We start from the raw sequence: 19684 nt of genomic DNA, 5'->3' as shown, positions 1-19684 counted from the left end.
TATATTTGTCATTTGTGTTATCGGCTATGAACATCCTGCCACTCTTGTTCCTTAATGAGGTTTTAAAAAAATCTCTGTTTCCACTGGATTAGCTTTTCTACGTAGTTTGTAATTATATATATCATTTTTTGAGTACAAAAACCTTTTAGTGTTGAAATTTGTGCATCATGGTCTGAAAGGCCATTCACTCTTTTCCTAACAGAATGACCATCTATTAATGAAGAATGAATAAAAATACTGTCTATGGCTGTGCTACTGTTACTTTGCCCCCTGGCTGGAAAAAACACTGTCTGCATTAGATCATACGAGTTTAGGAGATCTTCCAACATCCTTTTTCTTGCACAATCACATAGAAAATTAATATTGAAGTCACCACATACATGGTGTTTCAGAAGTGATGGTCAGTATTCAGGGATATGACAGGAATAATCATTAAAAACAAAAAAGTCAAGTACACATGGGCCTAAAACGTATATCGTAAGAGCTATGGGAAGTTCCTAATCTTCGATATTGTGAGGCAATTCTCTTCTACTGCAAGCTCTTTACTTTCCATATATTGGAAAGTCGTAGTATGGACGAAAACAAGAAAAAAAATGATGAGTAAACGTGCTCTAAAATGCATACCTTAACAGCTACTAGCACTTGCTCATAACTTTTAAGGTATGCATTTTAGAGCACATGTTTACTGAACATTTGTTTCTTGTTTTGGTCCATTCTACCACATCCTAAAATATAGAAAGCAAAGAGCTTGCAGTAGAAGAGATTTGTTTCACAACATTGAAGATCAAGAATATCTCATAGCTCTTAAGGTATACGTTTTAGAGCCCATGTTTACTTGACTTTTTTGTTTCAGATAATCATTCCTGTCATATCCCTGAATATTGACCATCACTTTTGAAGCACCCTGTCTAATTAATTTTTGGTACTTCCAATCAAGTGAACCAAGAACCTTCTCTAGCTTGAGCAGAAATGCTCTGAAGTCAGATTTAGGGGACCTATAAACAATAACAATTAGAAGTTTTTTTTACTAAATTCAACTGCCCCTGTAAATTATTCAAATAACTGTTCAGTGCAGTACCGCGACACATCTACGGACTCAAATGGAATACTGTTTTTTGCGTTCATGACCACTCCCCACTCTGCAAAGAATTCCTTGAAAAACAGCCAGCTAATGTGTATCCTGGTAAAGGATGCCTCTGAGTTGTCAAATTATTTAAGTGGTGCTCCGATATACCAATAATGTCAGAGTCAACATCTATAAGCAGTTCACTATCTTTATCTCTAACACCTCTTATATTCTGATGAAATATGATAATTCCTTCTTTACTTGGATACCTGACCTCCTCTGAAGGTGATTCCTTTGTTAGAGGGACTTTCTCTAAGCAGAAATACTTATCAGCTGACCATCTTATTATTTCGTATGGTATTAAAGCATTTATCTAAAAATAAACGTTGCCCGGACGTATCTGGACAATGGATCGCCGCAGTTTTAAGCCGCATGCACGGCAGAGCAGGTGCAACTTCAGGAAACAGCCTGTAGAAGCGCCTTGTGACGTAGCTGAGTGGGCGGAGGAGGAACTCGGTCGCTTGCTCATGAGTTTATCGATTGACTTTACTCCAAGAGCTTGTAAATCGCCTCCGGGAAAGGACACTCTTCCCTTCCCAGAAAATAAACTGTGAATATTCAGTCCACCAAAAGCTAAGCAAACGTTGCTGTGCGTGTATTTGTGTCATCTTGCTAGAAACATTGCTCTCACCCTAATTAGGATTACTTACAAATGTTTGTACTAGTTTTATTATGAAATAAACTTGGAAACTCAACTAGAACAGCAGTGTTTATTCCCCTGTTAATCAGAAATCTATCATCAAAGTATGTAGATATATGCGGGCAAAGACGAAAAATCACTTGATGTGAAGAATCAATATGGACAGTTTTTCCTCGGAATAGCTTTGAGCAAGCGCTCAGTTGAGAAGTCTGAATGTTGTTGTTAGTGTTGATGGGAGGGGAATATAGTTTTAAGGATTGAATTTGAATAAAATAAGGTGGAATATTATTCTAAAGACGCAAAAATTAATATTTCAACCCTGAGAATGGACTAACTAAAGCATATGGAGAGATAGGTTTTTATTGTACAAATTTTACTTAAGTCGTCTGCATTGTTTATATACCTTGTTGTTTGACATTTATCAATAATTCGAAATGACGTCTAAGGACAGGGAAAAGACATTCCCAGAACGATTCAAACAGTTCTTTCGGATGAATAAAGGTGTTTCAGGTATTGTTTAAAATGAGAAACTAACTAATGAGACCGGCATTCGTGGAAACTCGTCATTTTATGACGCACGCACTGTTCTTTACAGGTAATTTGAAGAGCAGAACAGAGTTTACATTAACGCCGGAAATTGAGAAGGATCTGGGACCTGATGCACCTTTAAGCCATCGCATGAAGACTATCAGGGAATTGAGTGAAAAAGTTCGATACACTCGCCTTGAAGATGTGAGTATACAGTATTTGGAGATAGATTGGTATCTAATTGAGTGCAGTACTTGCGAAGCGTCCAAAAAACCACTGTTGCGGTAACATATGACGAATTGATCTGTGGCGTGGCCAAAGTTTTATTATGGAGAACAGTTTCTTGGGCACCTAGAAAAATAGTTATTGATCTGGGGGTGGGGGGGGGGGCGGCCTAATACAACATTTACATAGTAGGAACAATCTTTAAAACGTGCATGGAGAGATATAAATAATAAAAATTGCGAATTTATCAGCTCGCCCTCCTAATGGATTCATAAAGGTATTAACTGCAGCTGACAGCACACATTTTTAAGTGTAATGGTAAATTAAGTGTTGAAATAGACATTTTGATCCTGCATCAGTAAGGAGAGAACACGGATTTCAAAATATTTTTTTGCACGCATTCAATGATAAGTCGCATCCGAGACGTTCATAACAATTGTTAGGTCCCAGTACCCTTGTGGAAGCATGTGGCAAAAAAAGTATTCAGATCTCTCGATTGTGGTGAGCAATTTACATTTGGCACTTATGCTCGAGCTCGAATCCTGTTTTCAGAATATGTAATGAAACTAATGATTTGTGCCTGCAATTTTTTTGAAGAAGTACTTTATTCAAATTCTGTTTAAGTGCTGGACGAAAGTTTTACCTTGTGTCTTGTAGGTCCTGTATTTTTAATATAGTTAACTATATCTGCTATAGGCCTACTTACTTATAAGCTGTCAGTTTTACAAATCCACCTGGGACCACCCATCCTCCTGTTCCACTTCCACCTGACCAACACTGTCCTTCCTCTTGCTATCCCCTGCCCCAGCTTCTTTCATTCTGACCCCATGCACCACCCTCGCTGCATTATCAAATCAAATTTTGCATTTCACACATTTCAAGATTCATTAACAAACCAATCAACGACTTAACATATATGTGATTGGAGGCTTTCCCAGTGTGTGTTGTTTCCAGGGCTCTCAGGTGTCCAGCCAGATGGGATTGTTGTAGTCCCATGATATTTCAGTGAATAACCTTTCCGCCATCATCAGAACCAACTGGTGATGGCAGAAAGGTTATTCACTGAAATATCGTGGGGACTTCAACGATTGCACCTGACTGGACACCCAAGAGCCCAGAAAACAACTTAACATATGTTGCATATCTTCATTAATGTCTTCTACCATAATTTTATGTGATAATTTCTTATAGGCCTAAAGGAAATACTAGCTGCACAAATGTGAGCTATAAATAAATACGGTGTTCCCCTGCAGTCGTATCTTGTATCCACCATTCATTAGGTAATTGTCTTAATCTTTTATATCCCATGAAGAATGCAACAAAGAACTCCATTGATTAATCTACAATCCATTCACCTAGCCAAATCTCCTGTGCTCCTCCTTTCTGTGTCCTCAGATTGCTTGCTATTTTGTGAGTACTTGTGTTGCGAGCATAGAAACCATTGCTGTATTTCTTCCACCACATATTTGGATGGTACCTCAACCTTTTCAAAATTGTTTCACAGAATGCACGGGGAAGGTCACCCAATATTCAGTGTAGCTACCAGTCATTGTGCGGGGAGGGGAGTCATCAGATACACTTAATGGTGGTAACTGCAGACCAAGCAGCGATCACGCTGTTGATGCCCAAGCTGTCACCTTTCTGCACATGCAGAGGAGTAGATGTCTACCTGTTAAGAGGTCACAGGACTCTGGGCACTGGCCATCATGCCAGGAGCCTTTGGACTGTGTAAAAATTGGGACTTTGTACGGGCACTGATGACTGCGCAGTTGAGTGCCCCACAAATCAATCATCATCATCATCATCATCATCATGATGCCAGGTGCCCTCAGCTCTGGCTGTGGGGTGCATGTGGGAGGAGCCCTTGTTCGGAGTAGATGGCATCATGGCAGATGCTTTGCATCCTGAAATGGCCAAAGTTAATCAGCTGGTGGCCACAAGGCCCCCCTGAGTTTCTGGTTTGTACCCAAACAGGCAGTTTTTTTTCTTTCTTTCTCTCTTTTTTTTCTTTTTTTTTCTCTACTAAACCAGTGTTCTTTGTGGAGAATATTTGAAGCATATTTGGCAAATTGTTTTTATTAGTAAATTGTATATTGGTTAATACTACCCAATTCTGGGCCTTATTCTCTTGTAAACAACTTGCTGATGTGTGTGTCACAATAAGAACATCAGTGTGCCACAGGGATTACTTTTACACCGGGACCTGATGCTGCAGATTGATGAACTACATTAACACTTGAAGAGATGAAGCATCCACAAAATACATTACGTACATCGAGGCTTAAAAGACGACGTGGGCACCAGTGCATTCATCCTCACTTTTTAGGTGACTTTGCTTCCAGAAAAGTTCAAAATCATGGGTTACTGCTGCAATGTGAAGCCTTGTTTCCCATCCCCAATGTGGTGCTTTAAATACCAGCGCTTCTGGCCACTTCATAAAAATTGACAATATATGCTACCATCTGTCTGTGTTAATTTTGTGGAATAACCACCCTCCCCAATCCTCAAAGAAGTGCTACTCTAATCAAGGAACGGAAAATTCTCTCATATTTTGAAACTCAAAAATATACAATCATTTGCATCCAGTATCAGTGATACTGACTTCTGCCGCTACTGTGGCTAAGTAATCAGCAGTATTTGGCATATTTACCCTCTTGACATCAACATATGGTAGTTCCACAAATAAACTCCCACTTATGGTGATACCATCTTAGAGAGCCACTCCCTGCACCCAGCCATAGAAGCAGCATCTATTTGTGACAAGGCTCTCATTCGAAAAATCTCTCCGGAAATCTGAAAGTCAGCAGTGTGACATCAGGTCATGTATGAAGGAGCCACAGGGCTGGATGCCCATCTTCCATTCCTACACCCAGTGCAGATATGGCCTCACAATATTCATGGCCATCAAAAGTTGCGAAAGGAAAAAAGAAGAAATCTTTGGAGAATGTTACTCCAGTGACTCCAGAATTGCCAGATCCTCCTACACCAAATTAATCTCCATTGTTTTTCCACTCACACCATGGCAGTTGTCATGGGGTGTGACCTGTCCTGGTCCAATCACACCTAGCAAGGATCCCTCAGCATATTGATCCAGTAGAATTGCAATGGATATTAATCTCATGTGCTAGAACTGCGGTAACCAGTATGTTCTTTGTGTTGGTTGTCAATAAACACACTTTAATTATCACCATTCTTCAACTTTTTGAGGTTACTGTGATTACTGTTAGAACAATACTGTCCCAGAGAGAGCATCTGGATGGCTCAGTACATTGGTTTGCATAGGTATCAGTATCACATTGGAAGCAATAACAGTATGACTGCAAATGACCCCCAGCAAACATCATTTGTAATGTTCGAAGATATTTTGGGATTGCAGCTGGTCGTCATAAACTTCACTCCATGATTTCTGCTGGACATCTGTCAGTCATCTTCAGGTCAGTCATTGAAGACTGACGAAGAAATTCTTCGCTCTGCCCTGTATAGCGTGCGCCAGAATCGCAGTGACTGATGGACCACACCGTCTAGCGGCAGTGACCTCCTTAGCAGAACTGCAAAGATCAGCTGTCCTCAGCGTTGCTGCCTACTGCGGCCATTGGAGTATGCTGGTGTCTTTGTCTGAAGCAAATCTTGGAGGTGACAGCATTCCATGCATTGTCCGGCTGGTAGCTGTTGTCGTGGTTAATTACATTTTCTGCAATGCATATTTCAACAGATTCTTTTATAATGGAGTCCCAAAAAGATGTTTCCAAGGCCAAATTTAATGTTTTGTCATGCTGCATTGAATGTCCATTGGAGGTACAATGCTCTGCAATTGCAGACTGGATAAAGTTAACTCAATTATTTTGTTACCTCATAGTTTGTATTTGGAGATGATGTGTGGCCCACTTAGCGATACTGTGTACAGAAAGAGTTATCATTGCCCTACAGCACGTGTGAATGGAGGACATATCATCATCGTCATCATCATCATCATCATCATCATCATCATCATCATCATCATATTGGACAGTTTCCAGCCTCTGGCCGGGTCTGTTTGGAACATAAGCCTCTCCATCGTCTTCTGTCTTGCCACCATCTTTCCGTCTTCACCTTGGTCCAGTCTTCTCCTTTCTTCTGGACACATTCCTCCACTCCTTTCAGCCATCTGTCTCTCGGTCTTCCTCTTGGTCTCTTTCCTTCCAGCTTCATCTCGTGTATCCTCCTGGGTATCCTCTTCTCCTCCATTTGCTTAACATGCCCATACCATCTCAGCCTTGATTTCTCTAACGCATCCTGTAATGGTTACACCTTCATTAACTCATTGATCCTCTCATTTCTTAACCTGTCTATCTTTGTCAGTCTAATGCTGTTCCTCAAGAATTTCATCTCACTAGCTTGTACTTTGCTTTTCTCTTTTCCTTTCATAACACAGGTTTCGGTTGCATACGTCAGGACTGGGACATAGTATGATTGGTATATAACCCTTTTACTGATTTGGGGTACAACCTTGCCCCATATCAGGCTTCTGACACTCTTCCGAAATGCTTCTGCTTTTCTCCCCCACTCATTTATTTCCCTGTCATTTTTTCATCTTCCTGTATCAGACTTCCTAGGTACCTGAAACTCTCCACTCTCCTCAATTGTTTCCTACCAATTGTTTATCCAGTTGTTCCTCTCCCCTGAATTATTTCTTGTTACTCCCAGAGACCATCAAGCAGTTCCGACCACATGGCAGTGTACCACCAAGACTGTATGGTCTTCTTAAGGTGCACAAAGATGATCTTCCTTTATGGCCTATAGTGAGTAATATTGACGCTCTCGTATACGATTTAACCAAACATCTTACTTTCTTGCTGAGACCTTCGATTGGCAAATGTCCACATTGTATATGGATCTCGGCAGATTTTAGCAACAGACTGGGGGTTCTCAACCTAAGTAGTTCAGATCTTTTAGTGAGTTTTGACACAGTCTCTCTTTTTACAAAGATACGTCTTTCTGATTCCATAGCTCTAATTGGTAAATGGTTTCTGGTGGTTATACTGCTTTGTTTCTGCATGCTCATCACTCAATCTATTTTATGTTCAACCAAGAATATTTTGAGTAGACTGATGGCGTTGCCATGGGCAGCCCCTTGTCGCCCTTGGTGACTAACTTTTTTATGGAGGATTTTGAGGAAAGTGCTCTTTGTGGATGATACTTTCATAGTGCGGCACCATGGAGAATATAAGTTAATGGAGTTTTTACGTCATTTTTAACTCCATTCATGAGAACATTCGATTTACAATGGAATTAGGGAAAGATGGTCATCTCCCATTCCTGGATCTTTTACTTAGATGGAAAAGTGACAACTCTCTGAGACATTTTATTTATCATAAGCCCACTCACAGTGAACTGTACTTGCACTTGTCAAGTTGCCATCACCCATGCCAAACCATGTGTGTGCTTAAAACCCTTGTACGCAGAGCCCATGTGGCTTCAGATGCAGATAGTTTGCCTAAAGAGCTTGCACATTTAAAGACAGTGTTCAGAGACAATGGATACTCTACTTGGCAAATTAATAGGGTATTCTCAGCTAAAACCAAGAACCAGGAAGGGGATAAAGAGGCAAATGTGCCAGCAAAGTCCCTAGCTTTTCTTCCTTTCGATGGAGATATTTCTTTCAAAATAACAAGAATCTTTAAGTTAGTAATTTTCAGATGAAAGTGATTTTCTGCCCATCCTCTAAGATTTTGAACCTGCTGGAATCGGTGAAGGATAATTTGTTATTGCAGAAGGTGGGAATTTACAAAAGACCTTGCGAATGTGCTATGGCCTATATACGACAAACAACATGCGTAGTGGAAAGAACTTTGCGCAGGACATAAACGTAGCACTAGCCTTTTGCAGCCCTGCAAGTCTGCAATTGTGCAACATTGTATCTCCAGTTGACATTCAATGGAATGTGACAAAATATCAATTTTGGCCATAGCAACATCTTCATTGCAAAAGAATCCATAGAAATACACATAATGGAAAATGTAATGAACCGTGGCAGTGGCTACAGGCTGGATAATGTGTGGAATCCCATCATCTCTGATATTTGCTCCAGATGAAGATGCCAGAATACTCAGATGGCTGCAGCGAGAGGCAATGCCGAAAACAGTTGAGCTTCACAGTTCCACCAGTGAGGGTGCTGCTGCCAGACAATGGGGCCCACCTGTCACCATGTCTGATAGATGTCCACTCAAAATATCATGGAGTGAAGTTTACGATGACCTGCTGCAATCTCAAAATCTCTTTGATCATTTAATTCACCTGGAAAATTTTAAATTTCACATCATTTGTAATTTTACTTGCCTCCTAGCAGGACAGTTAAATCAACATGACCACTTTAATTCAACAACCACTCTCTCCCCTCCACTATCTCCTAGTTGGGTATTTTGATGTGCACCACCTCTTAGCTCTCTGCCACCCTCCCCCCCCTCCCCCAGCCCTCTCCCAGAAAGACGTTGTCTGGTAGAGACTTCTGATTAACCAACTTCTTTCTCATCTTGATCTGTCTCCTCAGTGATGGTCCTCTTACCAACTTTACATCTACAGCTACATAGATAGTCTGCAAGCCACCATATGGTGCATGGTGGAGGGTACCCTGTATCACTACTTGTCATCTTCTCACAAATAGAGTGAGGGGAAAATGATTGCTTATATGCATCTTATGAGCCCTAATTTCTCGTATGTTATCTTCATGTTCCTTAGGTACAATGAGTGTTTGTGGCGGCGTTAGAACCGTGTGGCAGTCAGCTTCAAATGCTAGTTCTTTAAATTTTCTCAATAGTATTTCTCGAAAAGAATGTTGCCTTCCCTCCAGGGATTCCCATCTGAGTTCCCAAAGCGTCTCTGTAACACTTACGTGTCGTTTCAATCTACTGATGATAAATCTAGGAACTGTCTTTGAAAGCTGCAGTGGCTTCCTTTGATCTGATCTGATATGGATCCCAAACATTCAAGCAGTACTCAAGACTAGTTCACACTAGCATCCCATGTGCAGTTTTCTTTACAGGCAAACCAATCTTTCCTAAAATTCTCCCAGTAAACTGAAGTTAACCATTTGCCTTCCCTACTACAGTTCTCACATGCTCATTTCAGTTCATATCGCTTTGCAACATTACACACAGATATGTAAATGAGTTGACTGTGTCAAGCAGGACACTAGTAATGCAACATATGTACATTACAGGGTTGTTTTTGTACTCATCTACATTAATTTAACGTATTTCCTCATTTAGAGATAGCTGCTATCTTTAGCACCACCAATGGCACCTTTTTTGGCTGTCGACCATATGATCTCTTCCCAAAATCATGGCTTTGCTGCAATAGTTACTATACAAGGGTCTTTGGGACAGTGACCTCTTTCTGGTGATCTTGTCACTTTCAGTAAGCCTGCTACCATTTTGGGCTCTTCAAATTGGCAACTGACAGTTTTATATATCCACTTGCACCTGTCAGAAGGCATTGATGAGGTTGTGAGAGACCCCATGAGACAGGCAGTCATACTGCTTGAACTGTTACTCTCTTTCAGTGGATTCACTCTGTCTCAAGTGACATCCTTCACAGATCATCCTCATCCGTTTTAAGCATCTCTGTGCTAAGGTTCACTATCTGATTAACACAGTAAGAAGGAATGCAGGGAGTGCTATGTCTCCTCCTTGAGAACATATGCCTCTTCATCTTAGCTCCGGGCCAAGCTCCGTAGTCGGCTGGTAAATGTCCTGTCTCCTCCCCATGGTGGGGTATCTGCTGATACATTTGTTCTTGTCGAACACCATGTGACCACTTTGTGACAGCATTGGTGTCCTCTTCTTACCCAACTACTTTTTGAGTGTGTAATAGACAAGTTCTGTATCCTTTACCTCTAATCTTGCTGAATTATATAACAAACTGGAAAGGGCTTCAGACTCATCACACATCACACAATTTGTCCCCAGGCACTGATTCAGTTTATAATTAGATGATCCAGCATCTAAATGTTACAATGAGACTCCATCTACGCAAGGTTTTCAACCATTCTTGGCTAAAAGGTGCTACACCTTCACAGTGGCGAGATAGTATTGGCGTCCCAATCCTCAAATCAGACAAAAAACCCAACGTCCTTTGACAGCAAATGTCTGTTTAGCCTCACTAACATCTAAACAGCTAAATGTTACAATAAAACTCCATCTATGCAGGGTTTTCAACCATTCTTGGCTAAAAGGTGCTATCCCTTCGCAGTGGCTAGATAGGATTGGCGTCCCAATCCTTAAATCAGGCAAAAACCAAATGTCCTTTGACAGCAAATGACTGATTAGCCTCATTAATGTGCTCAGCAAACTGCTTGCAAGGATGGTACCAGGTTCTCGAATTGTGGTACCTTTTGTCCCTATGTCATTCCTGTGTCCAGGAGGGACAGTACACAACCAACCATCTGTTTAGGTTGCAAACAACAATCTGACAGCCTGTTTCTTAATGCTGTCACATTACTGCAGTATTTTTTGAACCACGTAAGATACACAATACTGCTTCGTGCCATTACATTTTATGTACCTTTAGAGCCTTGGTACCAACTTTTGCTAGTGAGTTTGTGTCCCACCAGTTGTTTCATGTTGTAGTAAGCACTTCTCTCAGCTCACTAATCTTCCAAGAGAACAGCTTTCTGGAGGGCTCTGGGCTGCGCAGTACACTCTGTGTCATTGCTATCAATGAGCCAACAGCCTCCGTTGGCCCACTGGTCACCGCCACACTATACATTGATGATCTCTGCTCCCAGTCTTTAGCATCGATTCAACACCAACTGCAAGTTGCCATTCTAAGGACTGACACTTGGACACTTTTGCCTTGGCTTCAGATTTCTCCCAGAAAAACAGAGTCGTGCCTGTCTGTTGTCTTATGATTGACCATCCTGACCCAGCACTCTACTTGGGTACCCAGCACTTGGACTTTGTTACAGAATCTTGAGTTTTTTGTACTCTTCCTTGATAAAAATCTGACATGAGTACTCCATATTCGCCACTAGAAAAGTGCATACAAAAGCTTAAAGCTCTATTCTTCCTTGTCCCACCTCTTGGGGTGCAGATCATGTGATCTTAACCCAATTAGACAATGAAATCCAGACCATTAGCTACGTACAGGCATTGATAAATATCAACGGGGACAGTTGAAAATGTGTTCCCCAACCAGGACTCGAACCCAGGATCTCCTGCTTACATGGCAGACGCTCTATCTGACCGAGCCACCGAGGATTGCTCAGTCAGATAGATTGTCTGCCATATAAGCAGGAGATCCCGGGTTCGAGTCCCGGTTGGGGTGCACATTTTCAACTGTCCCCCTGATATTTATCAACCCCCGTAAGCAGCTAATGGTCTGGATTTCATTCTTTGAGAGCTGCAAGATCACTAATGGTATCTGTTCTTCTGGCATGTCCGAAAGAACAGACACCATCTTCATATACATACAATTAGACAATGATTTCCATATTTATGACTCAGTGGCGACTTCAACTTTCAAGTTGTTGGATTCAATCCAACATCATGGAGTAAAACTGGCCACCGATGTCTTCCTGTATAGTCCTGTAGCATTCTCAGTTCTTCATGAGTATTGAGGTGGTAACTCTAAAGTCATGGATAGGACAAGATGTGCATTTACCTATCCCTCTGGTAAGGAACCTCATCTGTTACTGAGATGATGATGTTTTTGATGGTGGAGCTGACAGCCATTCACAGTGCCTTACGTTTCAGCAGTCCTATTGATCGAAGTTACTATTGTCACCCTGTGATACCTGCTATTCGTGACTTTCCATATGACCTAAGTTGTACTGCCTACCTAACTGTCTTTCTGTGGGGACAATTTGGCTACAGAAGTGATTACTTACCCAACATTTGATTTGCAGGTGCAAATATCTTCATCACTCAGAGAATGATCATCATGTGGTAGACTATTGCTCCTCTAAAAACTTCCACACTATCTAGGAGACTATGGCTTCATGGTGCTCCTCTTCCTGTTCCTCTCAGAAGGAATCCACTGTTCTGTCACTGCTGCATCCATCATATCAGATTAACACATAGATTTATTTTATGTAATGAGCAACTCCCACATTGTCGTTGCAGAACCTTTCAGGCAGTAACTCCCATCCTGGTGGAATGCCCCCTCCATCCAGCTTTCCATGCTGATCTATGGCTTTCTTGATTCTTTGCCTCTGATATTGTCAAGCAACTCATGGACAGTGAGATGCTTTTAAATACTTGTTTTGTAAATAAAACCGCCTTTTCCTACTGCCACTTAATTTATTTTTCCCAGCCGCATTTTGTCTTTTTCTTGTTCTAAGGCATTATCCGTGGGATAATGAAGTTGCAATATTTATGTTGTTAAAAGCACAGTGTCTGAAGGAATAGCTATGTTGAATGGCAAAAGAACAATAGAACACCACAGAAAAGGCGGAGTAACATGGTGAACATTGTTTAAAAGGTCGGAACCCAAAACTGTGCTTATATGTTAGTAATAAAGTGGTAGTGCAAACTCCAAACCAGATGAGAGGAAACACAGATTACAGCAAATCATTCCACTGATGATGCTTTAGAGCGAGAAAAGATGTAATGCATCAGGGGAAAAATAAAGTGGCAACAGGAAAAGGCGATTTTATTTACAAAGCAAGTATTTCTATGCTTGCTGCAGAGTATGGCCATGCAAACAAACTTGAGATGCTTTTAAGTTTTTTCTGTGAAAATTGTTTTTATTCTCTGATATAATGTTTTAAACTACTTTCAGGGTAGGGGCAAACTGGTTGAGGTTGGGGCATCTCCACTGCATTCTTGGTCTGTAGGACCCTCGACCCTATCTCCTTTACTAACCACCGTGGTCATCTTTCTTTTACTCAGTTTTAACAAAACTGCTTGTGGATGCAGTGAACCCATTTTTTCCCTCGCACACTGTTTTCTGTTTTGGGGGTAGCACTCTGGTGAATAGTGGGTGCTCTTCCTCTCTTTAACTCTTTGACTATAACTGATCAAGGATGGACACCTGTGGGTGGGATGCCCCCCCTCACCCTCCCCCCCCCCTTCCCCCGCCTGTCATTCAGTGATGGGCAGTAGACCCCAGGTGTCATTTTGTGTGGTGTTGTCAACTCAAGGCCTGGATGTTTGCCATTCAGTTGACAGCCAGCTGTGAGCAGGGTAAGTAATACCTAACATAGATGTGTGCTTCAGGAGCATCTGAAGATGGAGCTGGCGGTCTAGAAACTGATTTGTATTGCAGGAGTTATAAAACCATTCTCTCAGCCAGAGGCTGTTTTTATTTATAATTGTTGACAAAGCCTATATCTTTCTTCATATTCTTGTGCAGAGTCCTCACCACCGACTTTTCACGTCTGTGTTGGTGACTTCTTGGATTCAAAGGGCAACACAAGTAATTGTAAGCAGTGTCGATATAAAGACAAATCTTTGCTGTTCTGATTGATGCCTGCTCTTAATCATATGAATTCTAAAGCTTTTCTGATTGAATAATTACATTGTTTGCCTTGCCACTTGCCTCTATACAGTTTGTCCTCAAGAAGTTGGCCCTTTTCGCTGGTGCTGCCTGTAATGGGGAAACTTGGCACTTGTGGAAGACATTCATATGTCGCAAAGTGCTGAAGAATATTCACATGTCATGCATCTGCTTCTGTATAAGCACAAAATACAGGTAATGGTGCCAGCACTGTGGGAAGGAGTCTGTGCTGCCTTGCTCTCACTGTTTCTCTCCCCTTAGCAGCCTGAATGCAGGAATAAAGCACACCTCCTGCTGTTCCCAGTAGCTGTTGCTTAAATGGCCAACTTATTGTGGTCAAACTGTTGCCCCCATCTGCTATTGTTCCTTTATTCAAAACATGCTATTGTTCCACTGAAAAACTTGTTCTGTAAGAAATCTCTATAATTGAAGTGCAAGAAATTGCTAATCAGTTTACTCACAATACACTAGAAATGATTGTTGAAAATAACATATCTCTGGAAATATGTTTTTATTGATGTCTTTGTGTTTAGTGTCAGAGAAGATACGAGCTCTAAACATTAACAAAATAAGACTGTGTGACCACATGAATAAAACTGAAGTTGTGGACAAGCCAGCTTCGCCAAACCTCCATTGCCTCATGCTGTGTTTCTAAAAGGCAAACACCATTCATACGGCTTGGTTGAACGCACTTATCTTGTTATGGTTTTTGACAAATTTCCTTAGTTTCACTGGCTGTTACAAGGGCTATACATACGTATAGCCTTTGTGTATACATCGTAATATGGGCTGTGACCGACAGAAGCACGTGTAGTCCACACTACTTTTATGGAGGATTGACAAACAGTATTAAAATGGAAAACTCTATGTGAGTAGTGCACATTGTATTCATCATCTTGTTCTGGCAAAACATTTGAACCTAAGCCTTGCCAAGATTGTTGCATTTGGCCATAGAATTATCACTGAAACATTTCTACTTCATATGGGAAAGTGAACTTGCAGAGAGCAGACATTTGATATAGAAGTGATGGCAATTCTTAAAACAAAGATGTTACTGCTTCTTGGTAGGTCATTTATGGATTAATGTTTGAACTCAATAATGGGAGAGTAAGAGATGTAGAATTATCATTGTTTTGTTGTTATTTCATACTAAAATGGGTTCCTATTGAGAAACAGCACAGAGCTATTTTCAGGATTAAAATAACCATATTTAAAGATAATGTTTCACTACATTGAATTTTATTTTGGTCTACTGTCTCTTTTATCCTGTAATTATCAGGGAAATTCCATTCTGGTGCATCCAGCCTCTGTGCAGAGGCTGGTGAACCAAGACTTCACATCATGTGAGGCTACTTAGGTGTGCCAGCCATATGAAACACCATCCACACCATACACACCTGTATACAGTACCTTTGCTCGGCTTCCACTGCCATGGCTTTTTTGTAACAGACAATGAGCAATGAGACCCTATGGCCTTTGCACACAAGTTTGCCTTTTCAAGATGGGTGTGGCCGTTATGTTGAGGTTGGAGCAGATTTCCACCTTGGCTGCTCCAGAGACCTGGATTTATTTTAGACGTGACTAATTTTAGGAAAGATGTTGTTGTTGTTGTTGTTGTTGTCGTCGTCGTCGTCGTCGTCGTCGTCGTCGTCGCTGTGGTCTTCAGTCCTGAGACTGGTTTGATGCAGCTCTCCATGCTACTCTATCCTGTGTAAGCGTCTTCATCTCCCAGTACCTACTGCAGCCTACATCCTTCTGAATCTGCTTAGTGTATTCATCTCTTGGTCTCCCTCTACGATTTTTACCCTCCACACGGCCCTCCAGTACTAAATTGGTGATCCCTTGATGCCTCAGAACTGTCCTACCAACCGATCCCTTCTTCTAGTCAAGTTGTGCCACAAACTCCTCTTCTCCCCAATTCTACTCAGTACCTCCTCATTAGTTATGTGATCTGCCCACATAATCTTCAGCATTCTTCTGTAGCACCACATATTGAAAGCCTCTATTCTCTTCTTGTCTAAGCTATTTATCGTCCATGTTTCACTTCCATGCATGGCTACACTCCATACAAATACTTTCAGAAACGACTACCTGACACTTAACTCTATACTCAATATTAACAAATTTCTCTTCTTCAGAAACGCTTTCCTTGTCATTGCCAGTCTACATTTTATATCCTCTCTACTTCGACCATCATCAGTTATTTTGCTCCCCAAACAGCAAAACTCCTTTACTACTTTAAGTGTCTCATTTCCTAACCTAATTCCCTCAGCATCACCCGACTTAATTCGACTACATTCCATTATCCTCGTTTTGCTTTTGTTGATGTTCATCTTATATCCTCCTTTCAAGACACTGTCCATTCCGTTCAACTGCTCTTCCAAGACCTTTTCTGTCTCTGACAGAATTACAATGTCATCGGCGAACTTCAAAGTTTTTATTTCTTCTCCATGGATTTTAACACCTACTTTGAACTTTTCTTTTGTTTCCTTTACTGCTTGCTCAATATACAGATTGAATAGCATCGGGGAGAGGCTACAACCCTGTCTCACTCCCTTCCCAACCACTGCTTCTTTTTCATGTCCCTCGACTCTTATAACTGCCATCTGCTTTCTGTACAAATTGCAAATAGCCTTTTGCTCCCTGTATTTTACCCCTGCCACCTTCAGAATTTGAAAGAGAGTATTCCAGTCAACATTGTCAAAAGTTTTCTCTAAGTCTACAAATGCTAGAAATGTAGGTTTGCCTTTCCTTAATCTTTCTTCTAAGGTAAGTCGTAGGGTCAGTAGTCCCTCACGTGTTCCAACATTTCTACGGAATCCAAACTGATCTTCCCCAAGGTCGGCTACTACCAGTTTTTCCATTCGTCTGTAAAGAATTTGTGTTAGCATTTTGCAGCCATGGCTTATTAAACTGATAGTTCAGTAATTTTCACATCTGTCGACACCGGTTTTCTTTGGGATTGGAATTACTATATTCTTCTTGAAGTCTGAGGGTATTTCGCCAGTCTCATACATCTTGCTCTCTAGATGGTAGAGTTTTGTTAGGCCTGGCTCTCCCAAGGCTGTCAGTAGTTCTAATGGAATGTTGTCTACTCCCGGGGCCTTGTTTCGACTTAGGTCTTTCAGTGCTCTGTCAAACTCTTCACGCAGTATCATATCTCCCATTTCATCTTCATCTACATCCTCTTCCATTTCCATAATATTGTCCTCAAGTACATCGCCCTTGTATAGACCCTCTATATACTCCTTCCACCTTTCTGCTTTCCTTTCTTTGCTTAGAACTGGGTTTCCATCTGAGCTCTTGATGTTCATACAAGTGGTTCTCTTATCTCCAAAGGTCTCTTTAATTTTCCTGTAGGCAGTATCTATCTTACCCCTCGTGAGATAAACCTCTACATCCTTACATTTGTCCGCTAGCCATCCCTGCTAAGCCATTTTGCACTTCCTGTCAATCTCATTTTTGAGACGTTTGAATTCCTTTTTGCCTGCTTCATTTACTGCATTTTTGTATTTTCTCCTTTCATCAATTACATTCACTATCTCTTCTGTTACCCAAGGATTTCTACTAGCCCTCATCTTTTTACCTACTTGATCCTCTGCTGCCTTCACTATTTCATTCCTCAAAGCTACCCATTCTTCTTCTACTGTATTTCTTTCCCCCATTCCTGTCAATTGTTCCCTTATGCTCTCCCTGAAACTCTGTACAACTTCTGGTTCTTTCAGTTTATCCAGGTCCCATCTCCTTAAATTCCCACCTTTTTGCAGTTTCTTCAGTTTTAATCTACAGTTCATAACCAGTAGATTGTGGTCAGAGTCCATATCTGCCCCTGGAAATGTCTTACAATTTAAAACCTGGTTCCTAAATCTGTCTTACCATTATATAATCTATCTGAAACCTTCTAGTATCTCCAGGGTTCTTCCATGTATACAACCTTCTTTCACGATTCTTGAACCAAGTGTTAGCTATGATTAAGTTATGCTCTGTGCAAAATTCGACCAGGCGGCTTCCTCTTTCATTTCTTACCCCCAATCCATATTCGCCTACTATGTTTCCTTCTCTCCCTTTTCCTACTGTCGAATTCCAGTCACCCATGACTATTAAATTTTCGTCTCCCTTCACTACCTGAATAATTTATTTTATCTCATCATAAATTTCATCAATTTCTTCATCATCTGCAGAGCTAGATGGCAAATAAACTTGTACTACTGTAGTAGGCATGGGCTTCATGTCTATCTTGGCCACAATAATGCGTTCACTATGCTGTTTGTAGTGGCTCACCTGCACTTCTACTTTTTTATTCATTATTAAACCTACTCCTGCATTACCCATGTTTGATTTTGTGTTTATAACCCTGTAGTCACCTGACCAGAAGTCTTGTTCCTCCTGCCACCGAACTTCACTAATTCCCACTATATCTAACTTTAACCTATCCATTTCCCTTTTTAAATTTTCTAACCTACGTGCCTGATTATGGGATCTGACATTCCACACTCCGATCTGTAGAACGCCAGTTTTCTTTCTCCTCATAACAATGTCCTCTTGAGTAGTCCCTGCCCGGAGATCCGAATGGGGGACTATTTTACCTCCAGAATATTTTACGCAAGAGGACGCCATCATCATACAGTAAAGCTGCATGCCCTCGGGAAAAATTACGGCTGTAGTTTCCCTTTGCTTTCAGCCGTTCGTAGTACCACAACAGCAAGGCTGTTTTGGTTAGTGTTACAGGGCCAGATCAGTCAATCATCCAGACTGTTGCCGCTGCAACTATTGAAAAGGCTACTGCCCCTCTTCAGAAAACACACATTTGTCTGGCCTCTCAACAGATACCCCTCCATTGTGGTTGCACCTACGGTACGGCTGTCTGTGTCTTTGAGGCACGCAAGCCTCCCCACCAGCAGCAAGGTCCATGGTTCATGGGGGGGCGGGGTGGGGGTGGGGGTTAGGAAAGACACTTTGCTAGATTTTACATTTCAATCTCTGTTTTTCAACATTTTATATATGCACCATGGTTTCACAGTAGTTTACACTGATGGCGTTAAACAAGGAAAATTCTCTTGGCTGCTCTGTCGCGTTCCCTGATCATGTCACCAGGGTTCGCCTTCCTGCTGAGTATACAATTTTTTTAGCAGTGGAGTTCCACATGATCCCGAAGGCACTGGAGCAGATCCATTCGAGTGACCATTCCCCATGTGCTATCCATTAACTGACTCCTATCCCACCTATGTGCACACCCAAATGGCAGCTTACTAAGGCTGTCTCGAGGCTTTACCGCTCCCTGGCGACCTTCGTCAAACAACATTTCCCCAGCTATGATGACCAGGTAGAATATCTTACAAATGTCAACCTTACCACTGCAGAACGTTCCACTCCTCACACTTACTCTTTACCACACTGTGTCCTGGTCCCTTGGTGGATTGAGGTGTGTTGCAAGGCAGCTCATGCAGAGATGAGCTCTCTGCATTTTTAACCATCATCCCATAACGTCAAACTGCATTCATTATAAACAGTTGTGTGTGCAGTGTCATCGCGTTCTTCACGATAGCGAAAAAGCCAGCTGGATTTTATTCAATAGTTCTTTTAACAGTTCCACTACCTCTTCCATCGTGTGGACAACCTCCAACTGCTTTCTAGGACCAAGATCTGTTCCCCAATTTCCGGTCTGACAGTAGCAGACAGTGTCATCGTGGACT

General features: G+C 41.4%; 1 protein-coding gene across 2 annotated transcripts in view; it reads left to right on the top strand.

Annotated features, from left to right (window-relative positions):
* Window positions 1-1965: 1965 nt before the first annotated feature.
* The window catches only part of LOC126458143 (tuberin), a 307774-nt gene continuing 290055 nt past the window's right edge, over window positions 1966-19684 (top strand). For both annotated transcript variants that reach the window (XM_050094996.1, XM_050094995.1), the window contains exons 1-2: window positions 1966-2276; window positions 2362-2498. In XM_050094996.1, coding sequence (XP_049950953.1) covers window positions 2201-2276; window positions 2362-2498 — 213 coding nt within the window. In that variant the 5' untranslated portion in view covers window positions 1966-2200. The remainder of the gene's footprint in view (window positions 2277-2361; window positions 2499-19684) is intronic.

The sequence above is a fragment of the Schistocerca serialis genome, chromosome 2 (assembly GCF_023864345.2).
Source record: "Schistocerca serialis cubense isolate TAMUIC-IGC-003099 chromosome 2, iqSchSeri2.2, whole genome shotgun sequence".
Lineage (NCBI taxonomy): Eukaryota > Metazoa > Arthropoda > Insecta > Orthoptera > Acrididae > Schistocerca > Schistocerca serialis.
The sequence above is the reverse complement of the archived record's forward strand: the minus strand, read 5'-3'. Positions and strand labels throughout refer to the sequence as shown.